The 21485-nt window shown below is 49.1% G+C and overlaps 1 protein-coding gene across 6 annotated transcripts in view; it reads left to right on the top strand.

The window, feature by feature from the left end:
* TRRAP (transformation/transcription domain associated protein) overlaps positions 1–20807 on the top strand; it is a 121837-nt gene extending 101030 nt beyond the window's left edge. For 4 of the 6 annotated variants that reach the window (XM_054568520.1, XM_054568519.1, XM_054568517.1 and 1 more), the window contains 11 exons: positions 2852–3053; positions 4214–4378; positions 5852–5942; positions 7233–7432; positions 8204–8465; positions 9804–10029; positions 10911–11128; positions 12424–12608; positions 16440–16643; positions 16731–16925; positions 20398–20807. In XM_054568520.1, the coding sequence (XP_054424495.1) occupies positions 2852–3053; positions 4214–4378; positions 5852–5942; positions 7233–7432; positions 8204–8465; positions 9804–10029; positions 10911–11128; positions 12424–12608; positions 16440–16643; positions 16731–16925; positions 20398–20682 (2233 nt within the window). In that variant the 3' untranslated portion in view covers positions 20683–20807. The remainder of the gene's footprint in view (positions 1–2851; positions 3054–4213; positions 4379–5851; positions 5943–7232; positions 7433–8203; positions 8466–9803; positions 10030–10910; positions 11129–12423; positions 12609–16439; positions 16644–16730; positions 16926–20397) is intronic. The other 2 variants (XM_054568521.1, XM_054568518.1) reach the window with 1 other exon arrangement.
* The last annotated feature ends 678 nt before the right edge of the window (positions 20808–21485 follow it).

The raw sequence follows: 21485 nt of genomic DNA, 5'->3' as shown, positions 1-21485 counted from the left end.
TTTCTGGTTAAGGTTGTCCTGGTGAGTGTGAAGTGGTATCTCACTGCGGGTTTTATTTGCATTTTTCTAGAGACTAAGGGAGTTCAGCATCTTTTAGGTGCTTTTGGGGCCATTTATATATCTTCTCTAGAGAAATATCTATTCAGTTACTTTGCCCATTTTTAAATTGGGTTATTTGACACTTTGTTGACTTCTAGTTCTTACATGTCTGGATATGTTTCTTTCAGATACATCATTTGAAAAGGTTTTCTCACATTATGTAGGCAGTGTTTTTACTTTTTTGATAGTGTCCTTAATGCACGAAGTTTATCATTTGGTGAATCCGATTTATTTTTTTCTTTATTGCTTGTACTTTTGGTTTCGTATCTGACACTGTTGCCTAACCCAAAGGTCCTGTGCGTTTACATCTTTTGTTTCTTCTAAGAGTTTTATAAGTTTAGCTCTTATATTTACACCTTAAATCCATTTTGAGTTAATTTTCTATGTGGCATGAAGGTGGTGGCCCAAAATTCATCTCTGTAGCCTGTGCGTACCATGTTGTCCCAGGACTGTTTGTTGGAAAGACTGTTCTTTTCCCCATCAAATGGCCTTAACTCTGAGTCAGTTAAACAAAAATGTATCCCTGGTCACTCAGCTCTGTGTCGTCCTTGTCCTGGCGTGACACCGTCTTGATTGCAGCTGCTTGGCAGTAAGTTTTGAAATTGGGAAGTGTTCTTCCAAGTTTGTTCTTTGTCAAGATTGTTTTGGCTTTTTGGGGTCCTTTATATTTCCATGTGAATTTTAGGTTATTTATTTCTACAAGAAAAGGCAGTTGGAATTAGGACAGGGATTGCACTGAGTCTGTCCATTAACTTGGGGACGTATTGCCGCTGCAGCTATGTTAAGCCTTTAATCCATGAATAGAGAGTTCATCTACTGAAGTCATCTTTAGGTTTCATTCAACAACATTTTATAGTTTTCATTATACAAGTCTTGCATTTTTTATGTTAATTTTTATTCTTTTTGATATTACAATTTTTTTTAAATTTTATTTTTAGATTGTCCATTACTAAGGTATAGAAATACAACTGGATTTTAAATATTGATTTTTCAACTTTCCTGTATTTATTTGCTACCATAGTTCTTTTGTGAATTCTTGAGGGTTTTCTATGCGTTAGGTTGCGTAATCTGCAAATAAAAGATAGTGTGCATTTTCCTTTCAATCTGCATGCCTGATAGCTCTGGCTAAGAATTCTAGCACTAAGTTTAAATAGAAGTGGTGAAAGTGGGTGTGCGTCCTCGTCTTGTCCCTGGTCTCAGAGAAAAGCCTCTCAGTCATTCATCATCCAGTGTGATGTTAGCTGTGGGCTTCTCATACGACCTTTATCATATCATATTGAGGTAGTTTACTCTGTTCCTAGTTTGTTGACTGTTTTTACCATGAAAAGGTGTTAGATTTTTGTCAAATGTTTTTTCTTCGTCAACTGATTTGATGTGCTTCTCTTTCATTCTGTTAGTGTGATACATTGTATGGGTTGATAATTGCATGTTGGACCATTCCTTGCATTGCTGGGGTAAATCCCACTTAGTCACTGTGTGTAATCCTTTAAATATGCTATTGGGTTTGGTTTGCTAAGATTTTGTCAAGGATGTTTGCATCTGTATTTATAAGGGACATGGGTGCATAGTTCTCTTTGATGTCTTGGTACGTTACTAACATGGTGCAACCACTGTGGAAAACAGTTTGGCAATTTCTCAAAAAATTAAATGTAAGATTATCATGACCCAACAGTTTCACTTCTTGTTATATACCCCAAAGAGTTGAAAACAGATACTCACATAGGTACTTGTTCACAGTAGCTAGAGTGTCAAAACAGCTTAAATGAATGGGTGAGCAAAATGTGGCATATATAGGTAGTCGAATAGTATTTAGTTATAAAAAGGATTAAAGTACTCATTCACGCTACACATGAACGAGTCTCAAACTCTGTGCTAAGTTAAAAGCCAGACACACACAAAATCAGCTGACGTGTGATTCCCTTAACGTGAAATATACAGGTTAGTAAATATACAAAGACAACAGGCAGATTGGTGGTCGCCAGAGGTTGTAGGTAATGAAGAATTGTTGCTTAATGGTGAGGGGTTTTCTTTTGGGGTGGCGAAATACTTTGGAACTATTGGATTGGCCAAAAAGTTTGTTTGGTTTTTTCTGTGCGATGGCTCTAGTAGTTTGTAGTTGTCTTTAATTCATTTGAAACAGTTTTGTTAGATTGTATTGTGACAGCTGTCACATCAGTGTGCATTAAAAAAGCTTATCAAAATTGGTGAATTTTTGGATAGCTATTTTAATATTGAAGATGGAAGAAAATATGCAACATTCCAGCCTGTTATGTTTTATTACTTCATGAAAGGTAAAAATGCAACTGAAACACAAAAAATTTGTGCAGTGTGTGGAGAAGGTGCTGTGACTGATTGAATGTGTCAGAAGTGGTTTGTGAAGTTTTGTGCTGGAGATTTCTTGCTGGACAATGCTCCACGGTCAGGTAGACCAGTTGAATATAGTGATCAAATTGAGACATTAATTGAGAACAACCAACGTTATAGTGTGGGGGAGATAGCAGACATACGCAGAACATCCAAGTCAATAAAGTTTTTGGTGAAAATGAAAAATATGTCTTTTATATAAAAGACTATATGGACTTCTTGGCCAACCCAATACATAGTGGTAGTAGGTGCACAACTTACATGTCCAAATTGTATGAATGTACTAAAGGCCACTGAACTGTCATTCACTTTAAAATGGTTGATTTTATGTATGCGTAGTTCACCTGAAAAGTAAACCAAATTAATGTTTTGATTTGCATTCTCACAGGTCAGAGGAGGCAAACAAAGCTTTTTCTGCAGCTGTGCAAATGCATGATGTGCTGGTGAAAGCTTGGGCCATGTGGGGCGATTACCTGGAGAACATCTTTGTGAAGGAGCGGCAGCTGCATCTTGGAGTATCTGCTATTACCTGTTACCTGCATGCATGCCGGCATCAGAATGAGAGCAAATCAAGGAAATACTTAGCCAAGGTGAGGCCAAAAGAATTAGCTTTGACCAAAGATCCATCTGGTAGCTTTTAAGTTTGGATGATAACTTGGCTGTTTCCAAATCCATGCTTGGTGGAGGCTTGTTTCATATCCTAACTCTCCATTCTCATCACTCTACAAAGTTCAATTTTAACACTGAGGAAACTGAGGCCTGGATAAGGACATTTAAGCAGCAAAAGCAAGCCTGGAGTCTGGGTCGTAGGTCTCAGGTCCAGTGTTCTCTGTGGGATCGCACACTGGACGGAGTTTCTGCAGGCTGGTGAGGGTCTGCAAGGAGAGCTTACCCGCTAGACCCCCTTTAGATTCTGGTCTCTCACCTGTAGGGCCAGTGCACATGGTCATAGAGCCTGTCAGCTCCAGTTGCAGGTCACGTTGAATCCCATGATTTCTGCACACACTATGGGTGAGGCCACAGTTGCTGGCTTTCTCCTGCGCTGCCCCAAGGGAGTGCTGGGCACAGATTGGCAGTTTGACATGTGCCCACTGATGACCATCAGCTTGAGAGTCCTTCAGTGCTGCTCCGGCTCCTGCCTGCCAAGAAACTTAAATACAACCCAGGATTAATTCTCGCAGAAAGCTTAAGAATTTTTCTCCTTTACCATTTTGTCCATTCAAGCTTTGGATTTTTTTAGAATTCCTTGATGTGATGACAAAATTTGGAATGTACATCATCAGCACATAGTGGTTACAGCTGACTGTAGAAACAAAACAGATGTTGTCACATGAAGAAACTGCTTAAGTATCTGACTCCAAATTTGCTGTTTCCAGATGTTGCTTCAGACATCCTTGGACACTAAGCTGCCAGGCTGTGGCTTACCTTGTCCTAGGGCAGCTCCTCTGAGGTGTTCAGCTGAAGTCTCTGTGTCTTGGTGAGAGCAGGAGGCGACTCGGCAGGTGGGCGGCTGGAGCCGTCCCCTCTTGCCTCTTTACTGCCACTGGCCAAGCTGATTAGGCCAGTGAGTAATTGGCAGTAAAGTAAATTTAGACAAAACTTTATTCAGATTTTTAGTTTTATTTATCTCTTGAGCAGTAGCGATATGTTTCCAGTAAAACTGCCATCTATGGTATTTCAGTGCTGGGAAAAAGTCACTCACAGGCCTCTGAATTTTCATTCAGCTCTAGACTTTTTCCTTCCCTCTTAGGTGCTCTGGCTTCTGAGTTTCGACGATGACAAAAACACGCTGGCAGACGCTGTGGACAAGTACTGCATTGGCGTGCCACCCATCCAGTGGCTGGCCTGGATCCCCCAGCTGCTCACCTGCCTGGTGGGCTCTGAAGGGAAGCTGCTTCTGAACCTCATTAGCCAGGTCGGAATCACAAGGGATCTTTGTTCACAAATGAGTTATGTCTTTCTTTCATGTTCTTTTTTCCAGAAAGAAAATGTGCAAGCTCAAAGTATGGAAAATGGGTCAAAGACATGGGAACATGTACACTTTTAGATAGCACTTGCTATAAAGCACAATTAAATGTGATTGGAGAATATATCAGGGTTGAAGTGAAATAATCTGCTGTAGTGTAACAGTATGAAAATGGTAATTTCTTTGCTTGAACACGTTGCCATGTAAGATGCAAGTAAAATCAACATTCCCTTATAACGTAAGATTGCTAGCGAGTACTCTGAGAGGGAGTCACAGTGAAGCGCATGCCTGGCGGGTTGTAGCTGGTCTCCTGCCAGTGCTGGGAGGTCCTCAGAGCTTCCCTCCAGGGTAAATGCGCCCAGGACTGGGGAGGCTGCTGCCCTCGGGAGAGCTGGGCTGCGGCTGTCAGAGGCCGGCGGCTGTGGGCACTGGGATTGGGAGCGGGGCATTGGACAGGGAGCTTTCATGACCATTATTTCAGAATGGTTCCGGAATGTTCCTTTCCTAAGAAAAGACTGGGGTTAGAGGAGGGACCCAAACAGTAAAAATTGAGAGACACTTCAATCTGGGATACATACAGCACCTTTGACTGTGCTTCCTTTTATAGAATTACAGTCATGTAACTTTTCATGAACAAGGAGCGTCGGCACCAGGCACTTAGGAATATGACGCTCATCGTTCTGTCAGTTTACTTTGCTTTTTACATGTGGTGGTCGTTTGTGTTGTACCCAGAAATGGTTTCTCTCTTTTTTCCTTGAGAGGAGATAGCTGTGTTTCTGGATACTGGCATTTTACTTGGCATCAACTTACTTATTTGTGTTGTCATTCAGTGAACGTCTCTTAATGTACGTTAGCCAGCCAGTCCGTGGCCTGTGCCAGAGCGCAGGAATGTCTCCTCAGCCCTTTGGAAGGAGCCCTGTAACCCCAATTTGGGGAAGCTGCGTTTTCTTAGGGTAAATAGAAACATTTCAGGCTCCTTGCTGCAGTTGTGCAGAGTAAAGTTACTCACTGAAAAGCCATTCCACAATTGCCGGTGAGCTGTGCCAACTACAAGACCAACTAGTGTTGTTCTGTGTTTTCCTGTTTGCCTGAGTGAGATCCAGGGACTTGGGCGTTTACCTTCCTGAAGTTTATTCAGTCACGTGAAAGTGTGGCTTGTGTGTTGCCAGTGTCCTGGGCAGAACCATTGAAAAGGATGCGTGGTGTTGATCCTTTCTTGGATCTTCAAAAGCTCAGCTGGATGTTTTACCTGCTGTTTAACCTGGCCTTTGTATTAGATTGGGGTGCAGTATTAGCTTCCTTGGTCCAAGTGCAGACAGGTTACCCACTCATGATTTCACATCAGTTACTTTGCTAGGAACTGGCTTCGTGCAGAAGCCCAGTGGTGAGCTGTGCTCTTCATTACCCCTTGTCTCTGAGCAGGTCGGACGAGTGTATCCCCAGGCTGTCTACTTTCCCATCCGGACCCTGTACCTGACCCTGAAGATAGAGCAGCGGGAACGCTACAAGAGCGGTACGTCTCGGGGGGGGGCCAGGCTGTTGAGGGCTCGTTCCGTGGGGCATCCCGTCCACCAGGATGGGGACACATGCCAGCCCCACAGCTGATGGGCTTCCTACCGCGGCGCTGGCCTTCTCTCAGCCATGAGCGGGCGGCAGAGCCTGATCTCTGGAGTGAAGTGTACGGCTCTCCTTTGCCCTAATGTAATCGGATGTCCATTTACCTGAGTGATTTGATCCTTAAGTAGAAATCATTTATGGAATTTTTAGCTGTAGGTAATTACAGATAACTTGCCTTATTTGTCATTAGTACATCCTGGTAACCAGTATAAATGTTAGTTACTATGTTTGTGTTACTTAGGTTATAAGGAGTAGCTTCAGCTGTCAGAAGAATCAGCATAGAAATCTATCTTACTAGATGTCAAATATACTCAAAAAATATTTTAAATCTATATCGATTCAAGTCCCAGTATGTAAAGAAATAACTCACTTGATGGTTTCAGCTGCCCACTAAGCATAGTACTTTGTAAACAAGTAAAGGGCTGTTTGCTTCAAAATTTTTAATATGCTGACGCTCATGCTGTGAGACCAGGCTTTGTAAACAAGCGGGCACCTGGGACGGCCAGTGGGCGCTCTCCTGCCGTGAACTGGGTAGGTTAGGAGATTGCACAGCACATTGCAGCTCTCACCTCCTGGCGCCCACTAGGGGGACTCATGGTTTGGTCATTTGAAAATGAACACTTTTTATTCAGTGAACTTGAAGCTAGAAAAATGGGATTCAGGGCATTTTAATATCATTTCTCTTATAGCAAGTGACTGTGTTTTTCAAAAATACCATTTTACACATGTGATTTAGCTTTCCTAGCTGAACAGTGTAGACTTGCTTGTTAAATACCTTTAGGTTGTCTGAGCTACACTATAAGGAATGTATTGCCAAATACTTTTTCTAGACATTTAAGAAATGTTCATGTGCAGAGTCAAGTTAAGAGAGTGCAGCGAGCACTTGTGCAGGCTCTGCTGGTCCCCCTGCCAGCACGCCGCCGCGTCTGCTCTCTCTCTCAACGGTACGCGTTCTGCTGAACTCGTGGCAGCTGGCTCTAGACCCTCAGACTCCCTGTGCCCAAGTCCCTCCTGCCCCTCTCCTGAGAACCAGGCGTTCTCCCATGCAGGCCTGGGAAGCGGCCTCGTGGTGTGTTAGCGCACTGGCAGGAACCAGCGTTCCTTTGGCCGGTGGGTCCTCTAGAGCGCCGAGCTCTAGCATCGGTCAGTTTTGCGCTGACATTGGCGTTGTGTGTGTTGCTCTCAGATTCTGGACAGCAGCAGCCAAGTTCAGTGGGTAACCAGTCCCATTCTGCATCAGATCCAGGGCCCATAAGAGCAACAGCACCCATGTGGCGCTGCAGCCGAATCATGCACATGCAGCGGGAACTGCACCCAACCCTTCTGTCTTCCCTGGAAGGCATCGTCGATCAGATGGTCTGGTTCCGAGAAAACTGGCACGAAGAGGTATTTGGACGTGATCTCGAGTGTTGTTCTGTATGCTTTTGTGGCCGTGTGATCTTCAGTGAGCTGCCTGGTCGTTTTATGTATTTGTTGTGAGTTAAACAATGGAATAGGCAGAGTTAATGTCTGCACACTAGTGAGGCCTTAAATATTTGAGGTGGGAGATTTCAAAAGAGGATGAAATTGAGACAACTGTTTCTGCCCTTAAAATGCTTGCTTTGCTCACTGTTACGAGCTCAGTCACTCACATGCCACATGCGGCCCGGGCAGTGGCGGCGGTGGACGTGAGGGGGTGGGGTCGAGGCAGCTGCGGTAACCTCCAGCGGCAGGGGTTGGTTCTCAGGGATCTCTCAGCCGCAGGGTTGCCCCCTTAATGGCGTTTGTGTGAGCTTATGATAAAATAGTCAGCTTTTATTGCCCAGATGCTTACCCCATTGGCCATGAGGCCCCCCATGTTACGGCCGTGCTCTCTGTGTGCCCACACAGGCATGTGGCGGTGACCGGCGGCATCTGAGCGAGGTTTTCCTGTGGTAAATCAACAGAAGGGGACGTACATGACCAAAGAATAGTGGGGTTTTGTTCTTTTTTTAATGTTCAGGACACTTACTCCACGTTGTCACAAACACAGCTCTCGGTGTGGCGCACCCACTGAGTCGGCCCCAAATACATCGCCTAGGTGGTGGTGGGGTCATGCTGGTCAGACGCTCTGGGGCAGGTGGGCTGCTTGAGTCAGGAGCTCTCTTTTGTGAATTGTGTCTGGTCTCTTTCTGCTAGGTTCTCAGGCAGCTCCAGCAGGGCCTGGCGAAATGTTACTCTGTCGCATTTGAGAAAAGTGGAGCGGTGTCCGATGCCAAAATCACCCCCCACACTCTAAACTTTGTCAAGAAGCTGGTGAGCACGTTTGGAGTGGGCCTGGAGAACGTGTCCAACGTTTCCACCATGTTCTCCAGCGCGGCCTCCGAGTCTCTGGCTAGGCGGGCGCAGGCCACGGCTCAGGACCCCGTCTTCCAGAAGCTGAAGGGCCAGTTCACAACCGGTGAGTCTCCCTCTGCTCTTCCCGCACCAGGGAAAGCCCTCCCCTCACCGGTTTTCCTTCAGTTGTCACACATAGTGACTGGGGTGAACCGTAAAGAAACGGATACTGACGCAAAGAGCCACTCTCAAAAGGACACGTACTGCATGACCCTTGTTCACGAAATCTTTGTGAAGTAGCTTGATAACCAGAGGTGGAGAGTGGGGAGCGGTGGCCAGGCAGTAGGGGTGGCGGGAGGGGTGGGTGTGGCTGTATGGGCCCCGCAGGGAGCCTGGTGACAGACAGGACGGCACCTTGGCCAGGGTGCTGGTCACGCCGGGGACAGGTTTGCACAGGTTTTCGGCCCCTGAGCGGGTTTCTCTGCCTTCAGCTGCAGTCCAGCCTGCAGCAGCTCTGGGGCAGGGGGGTTGGCGGGAGGCCATCCTCTCCGGGTTGTGGGGAGGCTCTGCCTCCAGCAAGGCAGTGAGAAGAGATGACAGGACCCTGCCCAGGCGCAGCCCGCTCGACCTGACTCTGGGCAGGTGAGCGTGCAGGAGGGCACACCTGAAGGGCGGTGGAGGGGCTTGGCCCCAGGACAGTTGGTCCTTGTCAGCAGAGGACAGTGCCCCTCAGGGCTCCCCATCAGTCCGCGTCTCCAACAGGTTGGGCTTTTCCCGACCTTTGGGTGCTGACAAGCTAAGCTGGGGGACAAGAATCCCCTCCACCACTGGTGCTAAATTTGGGCTGGAATTGACACTTTTAAAAAGAAGGACTTTTTAAGTAAACTTTGAGAACTGCACTAGCCAGAGTGTTTTGAAATCTTTAAGCAAAAAGTGTATGTTTTTCATTTTTGTCGTTTTGATTTCCTGCCCTAATTCCTTCTGATGAGCTGATTTACAGTTTTGTCCTCTGGATAGTTTCTCCTCTGGCTTCTGCTGGATCGCTGTGCAGGCTTGTACATGGGCCTGAGCTCCCCAGGGCAGCACATGCCCTCGGAGCTGCCCTCTGCATGTGGCCGAGGGGCTCCGGTGCCTTTTAGGGGTGGCAGGGGGCTCAGCGCTGACACGTTTATGCGGGGGCCTCCTGGGGTCCCCACACCCTTCCTGGAGGGAGTGAGTTGTGTTGGACCGAGGGTCTGGGTGGGCGGTCTGTCTCTGGCACTGGAGAGCCGCCACACCAGGACTTTGCTCTCCTGTTCAGGCCCCAATGCACACATTAAAGAGCAAGAGGGATCGGGGGTGTGGTGCCAGACTAGATAGAAACAGGCCTGCTCCAGCCGGGAGGTGCCTGAGTGGTGATTTTGGGGGTGACTTAGAAATAGCCCAGATGACTGAAAACGTTTATTCATGTTTTATTTTGAAGATTTTGACTTCAGCGTTCCAGGATCCATGAAGCTCCATAATCTTATTTCTAAACTGAAAAAGTGGATCAAAATTCTGGAAGCCAAAACCAAGCAACTTCCAAAATTCTTCCTCATAGAAGAGAAGTGTCGGTTTCTGAGTAATTTTTCGGCACAGACAGCAGAGGTAGAAATACCGGGCGAGTTTCTGATGCCGAAGCCAACACACTACTACATCAAGATTGCTCGGTGAGTGAACCCGGCCGGCCCCCGTGGGCCTGACCCCGCAGACAGTGCCAGCCCGCAACTTGGCACAGACTGCCGTGGGGTTGAGAGATGCGGGGCCTGAAGGGCCTAGTCTGCCTGACGGGTTAAATGTCTTGTTTGAGTCAAGTTTGGGTTTGCTTCCAAAGAATCTTTTCTGATTATCCACGGAACTTGACAAAACCAAGTTTCCTGCTCATTGTTTATACTCCCAGTGCAGTATTTGGACAGATTCAGACAGTTGTAAACATACTGGAGCAGGTTGCATTCATTAGAGGTGTAAAGAGGGCTGTGGAGAGGCTGTCGTAACCTATAGTCAGGTGTTTGGGTCTCTTTCTCGCACAGACACAGGGCTGTGCTTTCTTACACGTCCTTAGTTTAATGTCCCTTCCCCCAAACCTGACCTGGCCCCTGGCCAGGCCCCTCCTCCCTGACCTCAGTCAGTCAGTGGCCGAGACCCACTAGGAGGCGGTGAGGGTGAGGGCCTGTCTGTCCCCATGCTGGCTCCTTGGGGCACCTGTGAGGACCAGGCTGAACCGTCCTGGGCCCAGAGGTCGGCCCAGAGTTGGCCCCGGCCCTCCCGCTGCACCCCTGCTGTGCTCTGGGCCAGACCAGCGCCCCACCCGCAGCTCCTGGTGTTGGGCGCTGGGGTGATTCTTTTGAAACTCCAGTTCATCTTCTGCCTTTTGTTTTCCCTCTGCTGTGGTTCCTTCTCTTGTATTGTGATCTAATTGCACGGTTTATACCTTGTCTAATGAGGTGGAATGTCAATAAACAACAGTTCTGCTACTGGTCTGGGAAAGCTCCGTCTCCTTTTCCAAGGGTGGAGCCGGATGGAAACAGGTGTGCTCGTGCCTGTGCTGCAGGTTTATGCCCCGGGTGGAGATCGTGCAGAAGCACAACACCGCTGCCAGGAGGCTGTACATCCGCGGGCACAATGGCAAGATCTACCCGTACCTGGTCATGAACGACGCCTGCCTGACGGAGTCGCGCAGGGAGGAGCGCGTGCTGCAGTTGCTCCGCCTGCTCAACCCCTGTTTGGAGAAGAGAAAGGAAACCACGAAGCGGCACTTGTTTTTCACAGGTAGGAGAGCCGCGCTTGCTGGGCACCCAGGCGGACACAGTAGCCGTGAGGGCTTGCACGTGCCCCACCCATCCGCCCTGCGAAGGCTGCCTGAGGAGCACCAGCCCCCAGGGCCTTGTCCCTGGAGGGAGCCCCTGCCTGCCCTGTGGCCTCCTTACCACAGGGTGGGTGCTTCAGCAGGTCTCTGGAAAAGGAGGTGCTGTGTTCCTGGGCCACGGCCATCTCCTCCCCCAGGAGCCTCACCCCCATGCTCTGGCGGAAGCCGGGCTGAGGGAGGGCTTGTTGTGGGTCTGTTACCAGCACCCTGCAGGGGAACGTGAGGCCACTGAGCTCCTCCTGGACCACACGCTGCGGGACATGGGCACTGCCCGAGCTTGCCTTCAGGGAGCAGAACACAGGCTTGGGAAGTCGGGGGGGCCCGGGAAGGCCACAGGGATCGCAGTCAGGTGGCAGCCAGCAGCACCCAGGTGAGGGCTTCCCACAGCTGAGTGCCCCCGGTGATGCGTGAGGGACCGGTGTCTGTCTGTAATGGGAGTAGATGAGACCTGTAATTCCACCCAGAGAAGAAAACCGTGGGTAAATTTTTAGTATTAAACCCCTGAGTCCAGGAGCCCATTGCAGTGCATATTTTAGTCATGTATGAAACTTTATTAAATTCAACATTGCCAGAATAAGAAGTAGATTAAAAAAACAAGTCTATAGAAAGCTGTATGCATTTTGACACGTATGTAACATTATCTATCACGTTGCTCCCAGCTGTGGATGATAGATTGCTCTTTTCTTCTTCCAAAGATACACTCTTAATGACCACCAAATGGTAGTCCAAATATATATATGTGCCCTGGAGTCTTTCTGAATTTCTTTACAGTTTGAAGCCATGGCAGCAAGCCAGCAGCTCTGGCTTATCTGGCATTCGACTGAATTCACTGTGTTCATTAGAGTCAGAGCATCTGTGTGCACCTGCTGACCGGCCCGGGCAGGTGGTCCCAGCTGCTGCTCACCTGCTCGGCAGTGCCAGCACAGTTGGCAGTCTCTTTGTCCTTGTTTAAAGATTGCCTTCTGAAGAATTTCTGTCCACCTGTGTCTAAACACAGGGTGATGGCAGTCAGGCTCTGTCCTCGGTACATGGGGCTCCATGCCATACGTGCTGCCTCAATGTGTGGAGTGTGACCAGAGCTCCTCAGCTTTGCCCCGCGCCCGCTTCCCCTGCTCCCAGCATATCACTGAGGTGGGGGCGAGTGCTGGCCCCTGGTTCTTCTCTCAGTGGCCCCGCTTCTCTTGCCCTTTCTCCTCAGTCCCGCGAGTCGTGGCGGTGTCCCCACAGATGCGCCTCGTGGAAGACAACCCCTCTTCTCTCTCCCTCGTCGAGATCTACAAGCAGCGCTGTGCCAAGAAAGGCATCGAACATGACAATCCCATCTCCCGGTACTACGACAGACTGGCCACCGTGCAGGCACGCGGGACACAGGCCAGCCACCAGGTACGAGGTCAGGACAGGCGGAGCGCCGGCTGTGGCCCGAGGCTGTGTGTGTGGTGAGAAGTTCCATTTTGGACTTGTGAGATGGCGGAAACGAGATGGCCATGGACTTGGTGAAGGGACATTTGCTGCAGATTGGTTGTTTTCACAGGAAAAAGAGATAAGTTTTTAACCTTGGAGAGGTTCCCAATTCTTTACCTGTGCTTACAAAACAATTCAGAAATTAGAATTTTAAAAATAATTTTATGGTAAACTCATTGGCGGCCAAACCTGGTCTCAGTTATGGGAGGCTGTTCACTGCGTAGTGCTCAGTTAATCTGGTTTGTTGCTGGGCATTAGGTACGTAGCCTCTGTGCTGCATACACTTTCTAAAGCACAGGAAGTGACATGCCCTGAAGCACATTGGGCCCGTCTGTGTGGGCCCCCCACGGGCTCTGCGTCTCCTGAGTGGACCTAGTTCCTGCTGCAGCGGCAGGTCCCCGCCGCGGAGGGCAGCAGGGCGGGCGGGGCTCGCAATGCAGAGGGTGCGCCTGGGGCCGTGTGCATTGCTGAGGGGCAGCTGTTTTGGCACTTGCCCCCAATGCTGTGGGGGTCCTTGTCGTGCTTCCTGAGAGAGCCTCTAGGGCCTGGGCGCGACCCCACAGGGCTGGAAGCTGTGGCCTCCCCTCCGTTCTCCCAGGGGCTCATTTCGGTTTGTCTTGGTCCCAGAGGATTTGACCAGAGGTTCAGGTCATGAGGTCTGGTGTAGCGTCCACCTTGGTGCAGGCAGGGCCAGCAGAGTCCCTCCATCTGGCTGGTTTCTGGGGACAGCTCATTACCTCCCTTGGGAATTTGTGTCAAGTCCTCATTGGTGCTCAGGTCACTCTGTGGACCAGGGGAAGTTTTGAGGGGTTTCTGGGAGATGGATGGATGGTGTTCGTATGGCTACATTCGCCTTTGACAGTGTGGGGGCCAGTGGCCTCTGTTTGCAAATATGTGCCTCCATCACCCCTGCTGTTCCGGAAGAACAGCAGCCTCACTGATGCTGCCCAGACCGGTGCAGTGCTCGGGCCATGCTGGGCTCGCGAGAGAAGCTGACAGCAACGCAGGACAACCCCAGCTTCTCGCCCTGCCCTTACTCTTTGCACCCTAGTTTGCTGCATGGTTAACTCTGCTCCTTTGTCATTTACATTTTTATAACACTTTTATTGAGATATAATTCCCATGCCATAAAATTCACTCACCCTTTAAAATGTGCAATTCAGTATTTTCAGAATATTCACAGTTGTGCAGTCATCACTGTTATCTATCTTTAACACATTTCATCATCCCCAAAAGAAACCTCCCACCCATCAGTAGTCACACCCTGTTCTTCTCTATTCCCGGCCCCTGGCAACCACAGATCTTTTTGTCCCTGCATTTGCTTATTTTGAACATACCATATGAATGGAATTATGCAATAGGTGGTTTTTCGTGTCTGGGTTCTTAGCTTATTGTTTTCAGGGTTCATTCATTTTGTAGCACGAATCAGTAGGGTTTTTTTTTTTTTTAATTGCTGAATAATATTCCTTTTTTTAAAAAAAATTATTTTTTGGAGAAAGAGAAGGAGAGAAACACAGTGTGTGGTTGCCTCTCACGCACCCCCTACTGGGTACCCAGCCTGCAGCCCAGGCCTGTGCCCTGACTGGTGACCCTTTGATTCATAAGCAGCACTGAGCCACACCAGCCAGGACAACTATTTGCGTATTTTCTTTGGAGAAAAGTCTTTGCTCATTTTTAAGTTAGGTGATTTGTCTTTTTTTTTTTTTTTTTTTTTTTTTGTTAATTCTCAGAATGCTTTATATGTTTTGGATATAAGTAACTTGATACAAGTAACTTTTTCTGTGTATTGGCTATCTTTTCCTGAATCTTTGCATGTAGTTATTTTTTGTTGTTGAAAACTGGACATTTTAAATGATAATAACTATTTAAGTAACACCATTATTAAATAATACAATTATTTAAAGGGATCTAGAAATCAGATCCTTGTCCCCACAAGGTTTGTTGTTGCTATTTTTGTCATGTGCAGCCATTGAAGTCACTGCTCAGTTAGCTCATTTGATAAAGATTTTCACCAATAAGTCTTTCACCTTTTTTGAGGGCGTGTGTCTGTCTGTCTGTCTGTCTGTCTGTCTCTCTCTCTCTCTCTCTCTCCATACCTGCAACATGGCCAGGGAGTTTACAACTGCCTTGACCTTCACTTCCTGCTTGTGCAGAGTCTCAGGGTCAACTGGAGCGAGAACATAGGCCGCCTTAGTTTGTGCATGAGCATGGCCTTCCAGGTTCTCAGGGCTGTGCTGGAGCTTTTCAGAGCCCCTCTTCATCTCGTTCCCCAGCGCTTCCTCCTGTCTGGCTGCCTCTTGGGCGCCCCAGTTGGCGTCAGGGCCTCCGCACCCTCCATGTGAAACGATTGTCCCGAATCGTTTTCCACAGATGCAGCAGACAGGATGTCCTCACTGAGCGAACCCTGAGCTCACTCGGAGACAAGCCTGATGAGTGAGACTTTTTTCAGGAAACTGCCAGGCAAGTCAGATAGAGACAGACAGTCCTCTGGGGCTGAGGCTTTCTCTGGGATCACCAAACCCATTCTGCTCACTCCTTGGGATGCTTGTTTCTACTGCTCCTCCTCTTCCAAGGCTCTTCTGAAGCTGTGGAGAACGGGGTGGAAATACGATGACTAAAATGGCACAAAGCTTGCCCTGGCCAGGTGGCTCAGTCAAACGGAGCATCGTCCTGTGCGCCAAAGGTTGCAGGCGCGATCCCCGGTCAGGGCATATATCTAGGTTGCGGGTTTTGATACCCTGTCAGAGTGTGTATAGGAGGCAGTCAGTCAATGTTTCTTTCTCTCTCCCTCTCCCTCTCTCAAATCAATAAAATGTATCCTTGGGTGAGGATTTAAAAGATGATAAAAATAAAATGCCACAAAGCTTACTATTCTCACCAAGATTCACCTTTATTTTACTGAATAAAAGCTACTCAGATTATTGTAAGCTTTTGTTTAATATCCAGAGTTCTGGATAAGATTGTTTTGGTGATTTTTTGCCAGTGTTCCTATTGCTTTTACAAAGGAGCAGGTTTTGAAAGTCCTCACTCTGCTGTCTCAGAAGTTATTCTTTCCGTTTTACAGATGAGGAAATGGACAGAAGCTGAGCCTGTGATCGATGGCCTGTGTGGCTCTTGGTTGCTTGGGGCCCGCATTCTAGTGGTTGCTCAGAGAGCATGGTAGGATTTAGCCCAGAATAGACCTTGTACCAGTTTGCCTAACGGGAGCTAAATTAACTCTAAACTTTTTGTTGGGGCCATCTCTAAATTGGTAATGTTTCAAATAGTCTTGTGAGTTTGCCAGCACAGAGTTAAGTTTTAGGTATTGTGTGACATTTGCTCTGATTTTAGACTAGCTCTTTCAGCTTATAAAACTTTTTTCTTTAATAGTCTTGGATATGAAGTGGTGGTGTTCGTATCTAACAATTATTTTTATTTTTTGTTAACTGGCCTGGCATATTCTGTAGTTAGCAAGTTGCAGTATTCATAGAATTACGTAAATGTTCGGAAAGACCGACATCACACGTCATGAACTAAGGCTTCTATGTGGACAGCTCCATCGTTGCTTTGAGCAGGAGACATGGAACCCTGGGGTGGGGGGAAGCTGAGCAGGCCATGCATCCCTGGGTTTAGTCGAAGGACACGGCGTGTGTATTTGTCGACAAAATTAGCTCTGCTGGCTCTGTGTGAGACGTTACAACTTGAGAGTTTTCCTTTTGAAGGAAAAAAATAGAGCATTAGCTGGAAGAGTCATGGCATGATACATCGTTTCAGGTCCTGCGAGACATCCTCAAGGAGGTGCAGGGCAACATGGTGCCCCGCAGCATGCTGAGGGAGTGGGCCCTGCACACCTTCCCCAATGCCACCGACTACTGGACCTTCCGCAAGATGTTCACCATCCAGCTCGCGCTGATTGGCTTTGCGGAGTTCGTCTTGCATTTAAATAGACTCAACCCCGAGATGTTGCAGATCGCTCAGGTAATTTGGTGTGAACAGCCAGACCCTCTCCTTTAGATGCCTGCATTCTCTGTTTACATTGCTAAAGTGTCTCCTTCTGAAATTTAGGACACCGGCAAACTGAATGTCGCCTACTTTCGATTTGATATAAATGACGCGACTGGAGACCTAGATGCTAACCGCCCTGTTCCTTTTCGGCTGACACCCAACATTTCTGAGTTTCTGACCACCATCGGCGTCTCGGGCCCCTTGACCGCCTCCATGATCGCTGTCGCGCGGTGCTTTGCTCAGCCGAACTTCAAGGTAGGCCATGGGGTCGCCTGCGAGAAGCCTGGGCTGAGATGACTGAGTGCGTGTTGTGACCTCACGGAAAGTGTGCACGAGGAGGGCGTGGTTGCTGCACAACAAAAGCTTCTTCACTTGGGAAAGGGGGTGCGAAAAGAAGGGTCCGAGGTGACAGGGAGCCCGTTTACCAAAAGAATCTAGAAGCCCGTATTGGACCACCTCCCCGAGTGCTAGTGTTGCACATCTATTGCGTTTGCTCCATTTTACAGCCACCTTCTGTCTGTCACTTTGTGACCCTCTCTGCTCTAGAGGGCAGGAGGGGCCTGCAGGGTGGTGCCCACCTTCTTTGGGCTGTGGTGACAGGGCCCACACGAATGTGGCCTCGAGGCACATGTAAGCTCCCAGTGACCGGAGAGGTGGCAGGATGCCCTTGGCCACGAGAGAGCGTGTGACAGCTCCGCCTGGGCCAGCAGCGCACTGGCTTCTGGGGTGGATCCTTATCAGGTCCTCGCAACTCAGCAGTTATGCAGATGGGGAAACTGAGGCCAGGGAAGGTAAGTGACAGGTCAGAGGTCAGCCAACCAGGGCAGCTCACACAGGGATTCAGAGCCACTTCGTTCTGACTCTGAAGCTGTCTCTTCACAGTTGAGGACAGAACACAGTTTATGATTTTTCAATTGTTTGTTTTAACTTAGGAGACCAGCTGTATCTTTTTTCTGTGTTTTTTCCTCCCAGATAAGCAGTTTGTGCCTAGAGAAGGCTTCAGACACTAATTGTTTTCCCAAAACATTTACTTGGGATAGTTTTTGAAATATTGAATAAACTCTTAACAGTGAACAAGGACTTTATGTTTTATACACATCATGCTCTTTCTAACCTTCGGTTGCACGTACCTGTCAGGTGGAATGCTATTTTGGCCTATCAGGATGAACTCGTATGAACATGAGTGAAAATAAGTAGCTGTAGGTGTCTTCTGAGGGAGGAGTTTGTGCTCTGCTGCAGTGAGTGACAGCGTCCTATTGTCCATTTGTGCTTTGGGACTTGGAATATGTTCTCAGAAATGTTATACTTCTGGAAATGATTGTAGATCATTATGATTCTCCTTAGAACATTAGAAAAACATTTTGGGATGTGAGCTTTTAGTTTGAAAACTATAAAAAGAATGAAGAAAGCTCTCGTTTACTTTTCAAATTTATTTTTCAATTACAGTTGACATTCAGTATGATGTTAGTTTCAGGTGTACAGCATAGTGATCAATTATATACATGCCACGCGATCGTCCTGATGAGTCTAGCACCCTGTCCCCGTGACTGTTCTGTAACTGCCAACTTGTACTTCTCAATCCTTTCACCTTTTTCACCCAGCCCCTGTTCTGTCTGGTCATCATCAGTTTGTTCTCTGTATCTGTTAGTTTGTTTGTTTATTTTGTTCTTTAGATTCCACATGTAAATGAAATCTTGGGTATTTGTTTTTCTCTGACTTAACTTTGCTTAGCATAATACATATTCTTCTAGGTCCATCCATGCTGTTGCAAATGTCAAGATTTTGTTCTTTTTTGTGGCTAATAGTCCGTAGTGTATGGACTGTTAAAATCTACTTGTCTATTGATGGGCACTTGGGTTGCTTCCATATTTTGATCATTATCTATAATGCTCAAGTGAACATAAGGGTACATATCTCTCTTTGACTTAGTGTTTTGGATTTCTTTGGGTAAATACCCAGAGGTGGAATTGTTAGATCCTATGGTAGGTCTATTTTTGGTCTTTTGAGGAAACTCCATAGTTTTCTACAATGGCTGCTCCAATTTGCAGTCCCACCAACAGTGAACTAGGGTTCCCTTTTCTCTTCTTCCTTACTAGTGCTTGTTTGTTGATTTATTGAGAGTAAGGCTCTCCTTACTTTAAAGGCCTATTACACCTTGGAGTGACACTGCGTTACTCACTGTGCTGGTGCAGGTGGAAAGAAATTGGGCCTTCTGAAAACTCTGGGCCCAGATTTCTTCACAGCCTAAATGTAGTGAATGCCTTTACAGCAAGCTAACATGTAGGCCATTCTGTATGGGAATCTCTTCTAAAAACACACCCTGTTAGCACATGGTAACGCAGAGTAAAACCCTCGACATGTTCATATGAAGTCACTTTTGAACACCCCTGGGTGCCTGAAATGAAAGCACTCAGCAGCCTGTGAATATGGCGACAGATCGTTGTTGGATATCCCAGTTCACGAAGATGTGCAAGACTTGTAGTCAGCCTGTCTCTTGAGTGACCCTGCTGTCTTTCTGGGTGATTGGTGATCGCAGTACCAGCCTTGATCTGTCTCGGTTCCCGCCCTTCTCTTCTAGCTCAGCTCCCCCAGGGCCTCCCTCCCCTGAGGACAGAGTGCCTGGGCTTGTGACCTTGGCAGGAGGGCACCTGGCACACTGCCCTGCTCCCTGTGCCTTCAGCTCAGAGCCCTGGGGAGCCATCCTGCTTGCTCTGACCACACTTGCCCATTGAAAGCCCAGCAAAGCCCACCCCTCAACTCCTTGCCGCTCCTGGGAGACAGGCAGGTGCAGGAGACCCGGACACAGAGTGGCCACCATGTCACCGTTAGAATGTATTGTCAAACCCACGCGGTGCCTGCCTGTCCTTGTCTTCAGTCTCTGCCCTCAGACCTGCCCTCCCTCTGCCTTCCAGCTCTGCATTGCAGCCTCGCCAGCTCCTCCCCAAGAAGGGCGATGTGGGGAGGTCCCTTCTGTCTGCTTGTTCCTGGGTGGCCCCGCCCCTCACCGTCAGGAGGTGGTCTCAGTAGTGTCCCCACTCTGGCTCTGGACTTACCTTTATTGTCTTTTAATCCTCGCACAATGGAGGAGAGAGGCTCTATGACTACGGGCTACTTACAAAAGGGGAAGCTGAGGCACAGAGGATTAAGTGGGTAGGAAGTGGTGGTGTTGGGGCTGAAGCTCAGTCTGTGCTGGGCCCACGCAGAGGCCTGGGGCGGCTCTCCTGGTCCCCCAACGCTCCGGTGGACACACACGGCTCAGGCCTCCGTGTGTCCTTCCTGTGTCCCGAGACGTGCCCACAGGCTGCGCACCCTCGCCCTTTCGTTTGCCCTGGGTGTGACCTCCTCACAGGCCCTCAGAGACCCCTCCAGCCTTTCTCACCTGCTTCTCCCGCCACCACACCGATCGCTACCTGGCAGCTTGTGCATTTTGGGACATGAACCTCCTCAGGGCAGGGTGTTGGTGTTTCTGATTTGCTCCTTCTTAGGTGAGGGCCAGGAGGGCCTGGGATGTGTAGGGTGGAGCAGAGGAGCAGGTAGGCTCTGCCGAGGGCCCAGGTGGAAAAGCTGGCCAGGACGCTGAGCCTTTTTGGCCGCTGGTCCCTGTGGAGGAGCAGTTTACCCGAGCGGCTTCCTGAGCAAGTTTGGGCCGCAGGGGTTCCTTTGGGCAGCTGCCCCGCTGGCCCTTATTGCTTAAACACGAGTCGTTCCGTTCTCTCCTCGCACCCAGGTGGATGGCATCCTGAAAACTGTGCTTCGGGACGAGATCATTGCTTGGCACAAAAAAACGCAGGAGGACACCTCCTCCCCCCTGTCGGCCGCCGGGCAGCCGGAGAACATGGACAGCCAGCAGCTGGTCTCCCTGGTCCAGAAAGCCGTCACGGCCATCATGACCCGCCTGCACAACCTCGCCCAGTTTGAAGGCGGGGAGAGCAAAGTGAACACCCTGGTGGCCGCCGCCAACAGCCTGGACAACCTGTGCCGCATGGACCCCGCCTGGCACCCCTGGCTGTGACGCGGCTGCCCCCGCCTCCCGCAATGTGAAGGGCGCCTCCCGGGCTCCGGCCGCCCCTGTGGCTCCGGCTGGCCCCCGGCCGGGGTCACGTGACTGCGGAGGTCCCGTGGCTCCCCGCCCCCCTGCCTGCGGAGACGGCTCCCCCCGCCCCCTGCGGTGCAGCCCCCTCTGCGCCCCCCCGCCCCTCCCCCCGTGAGGAGGAGGGTGGTTCCCGCTGAGCGGAGGCGGTGCCAAGTGCCAGCGCCCTCGCTCGCTCCAGGCTTTTTAAATAACCTCTCAGGAAGGCAGGGTCCCTGGCCTGGATTTCCTGTGTGGATCCCCGTCCCCTCCGTCCGAGGGAGCCTGCGGCCGACCTGCGGGAACGGTCCGTGCCGCCCGCACGTCCCTCGCAGAAGTGACGCCTCACAGGAGCCCCGTGCTTCTGTACAGACCTTCCTAACCACTGTACAGAAAACACGTGGTTAGAGAAATGGCAGCTGAGGAACAAATCGTGCCGGTTTCCCCCCGAGCACAGGCCTCTGTGCCGCGTGAAGCCGCGCGGGGTCTCGCTGAGTGTGTGACCGGGGTCTGGGAGGCCCCGTCCCCCTGCGGGGTGCCGTCCTCACGCCCTCGGACGATCCCTCCGGAGAGCCGGCAGGGGACTCAAGCTTTTTATCGGCCGGCTCTTTGAATGTCTGCTAGACATTTACTATCATTGTACCTGAAAAAAAAAATCACCTCTTCGTAATTTAAAAAGAAAAACAGCAACAGAAGTTTGTCTGTTAACTCCAGTCTGTGTTCACATTTTTATAAATACGAGTATT

Source organism: Pteronotus mesoamericanus, unplaced genomic scaffold (genome assembly GCF_021234165.1).
Source record: "Pteronotus mesoamericanus isolate MK-2021 breed Mesoamerican mustached bat unplaced genomic scaffold, CSHL_Meso_final contig_2, whole genome shotgun sequence".
NCBI lineage: Eukaryota > Metazoa > Chordata > Mammalia > Chiroptera > Mormoopidae > Pteronotus > Pteronotus mesoamericanus.
Note: the sequence above shows the minus strand (reverse complement) of the source record. Positions and strands in the feature narration are given on the sequence as shown.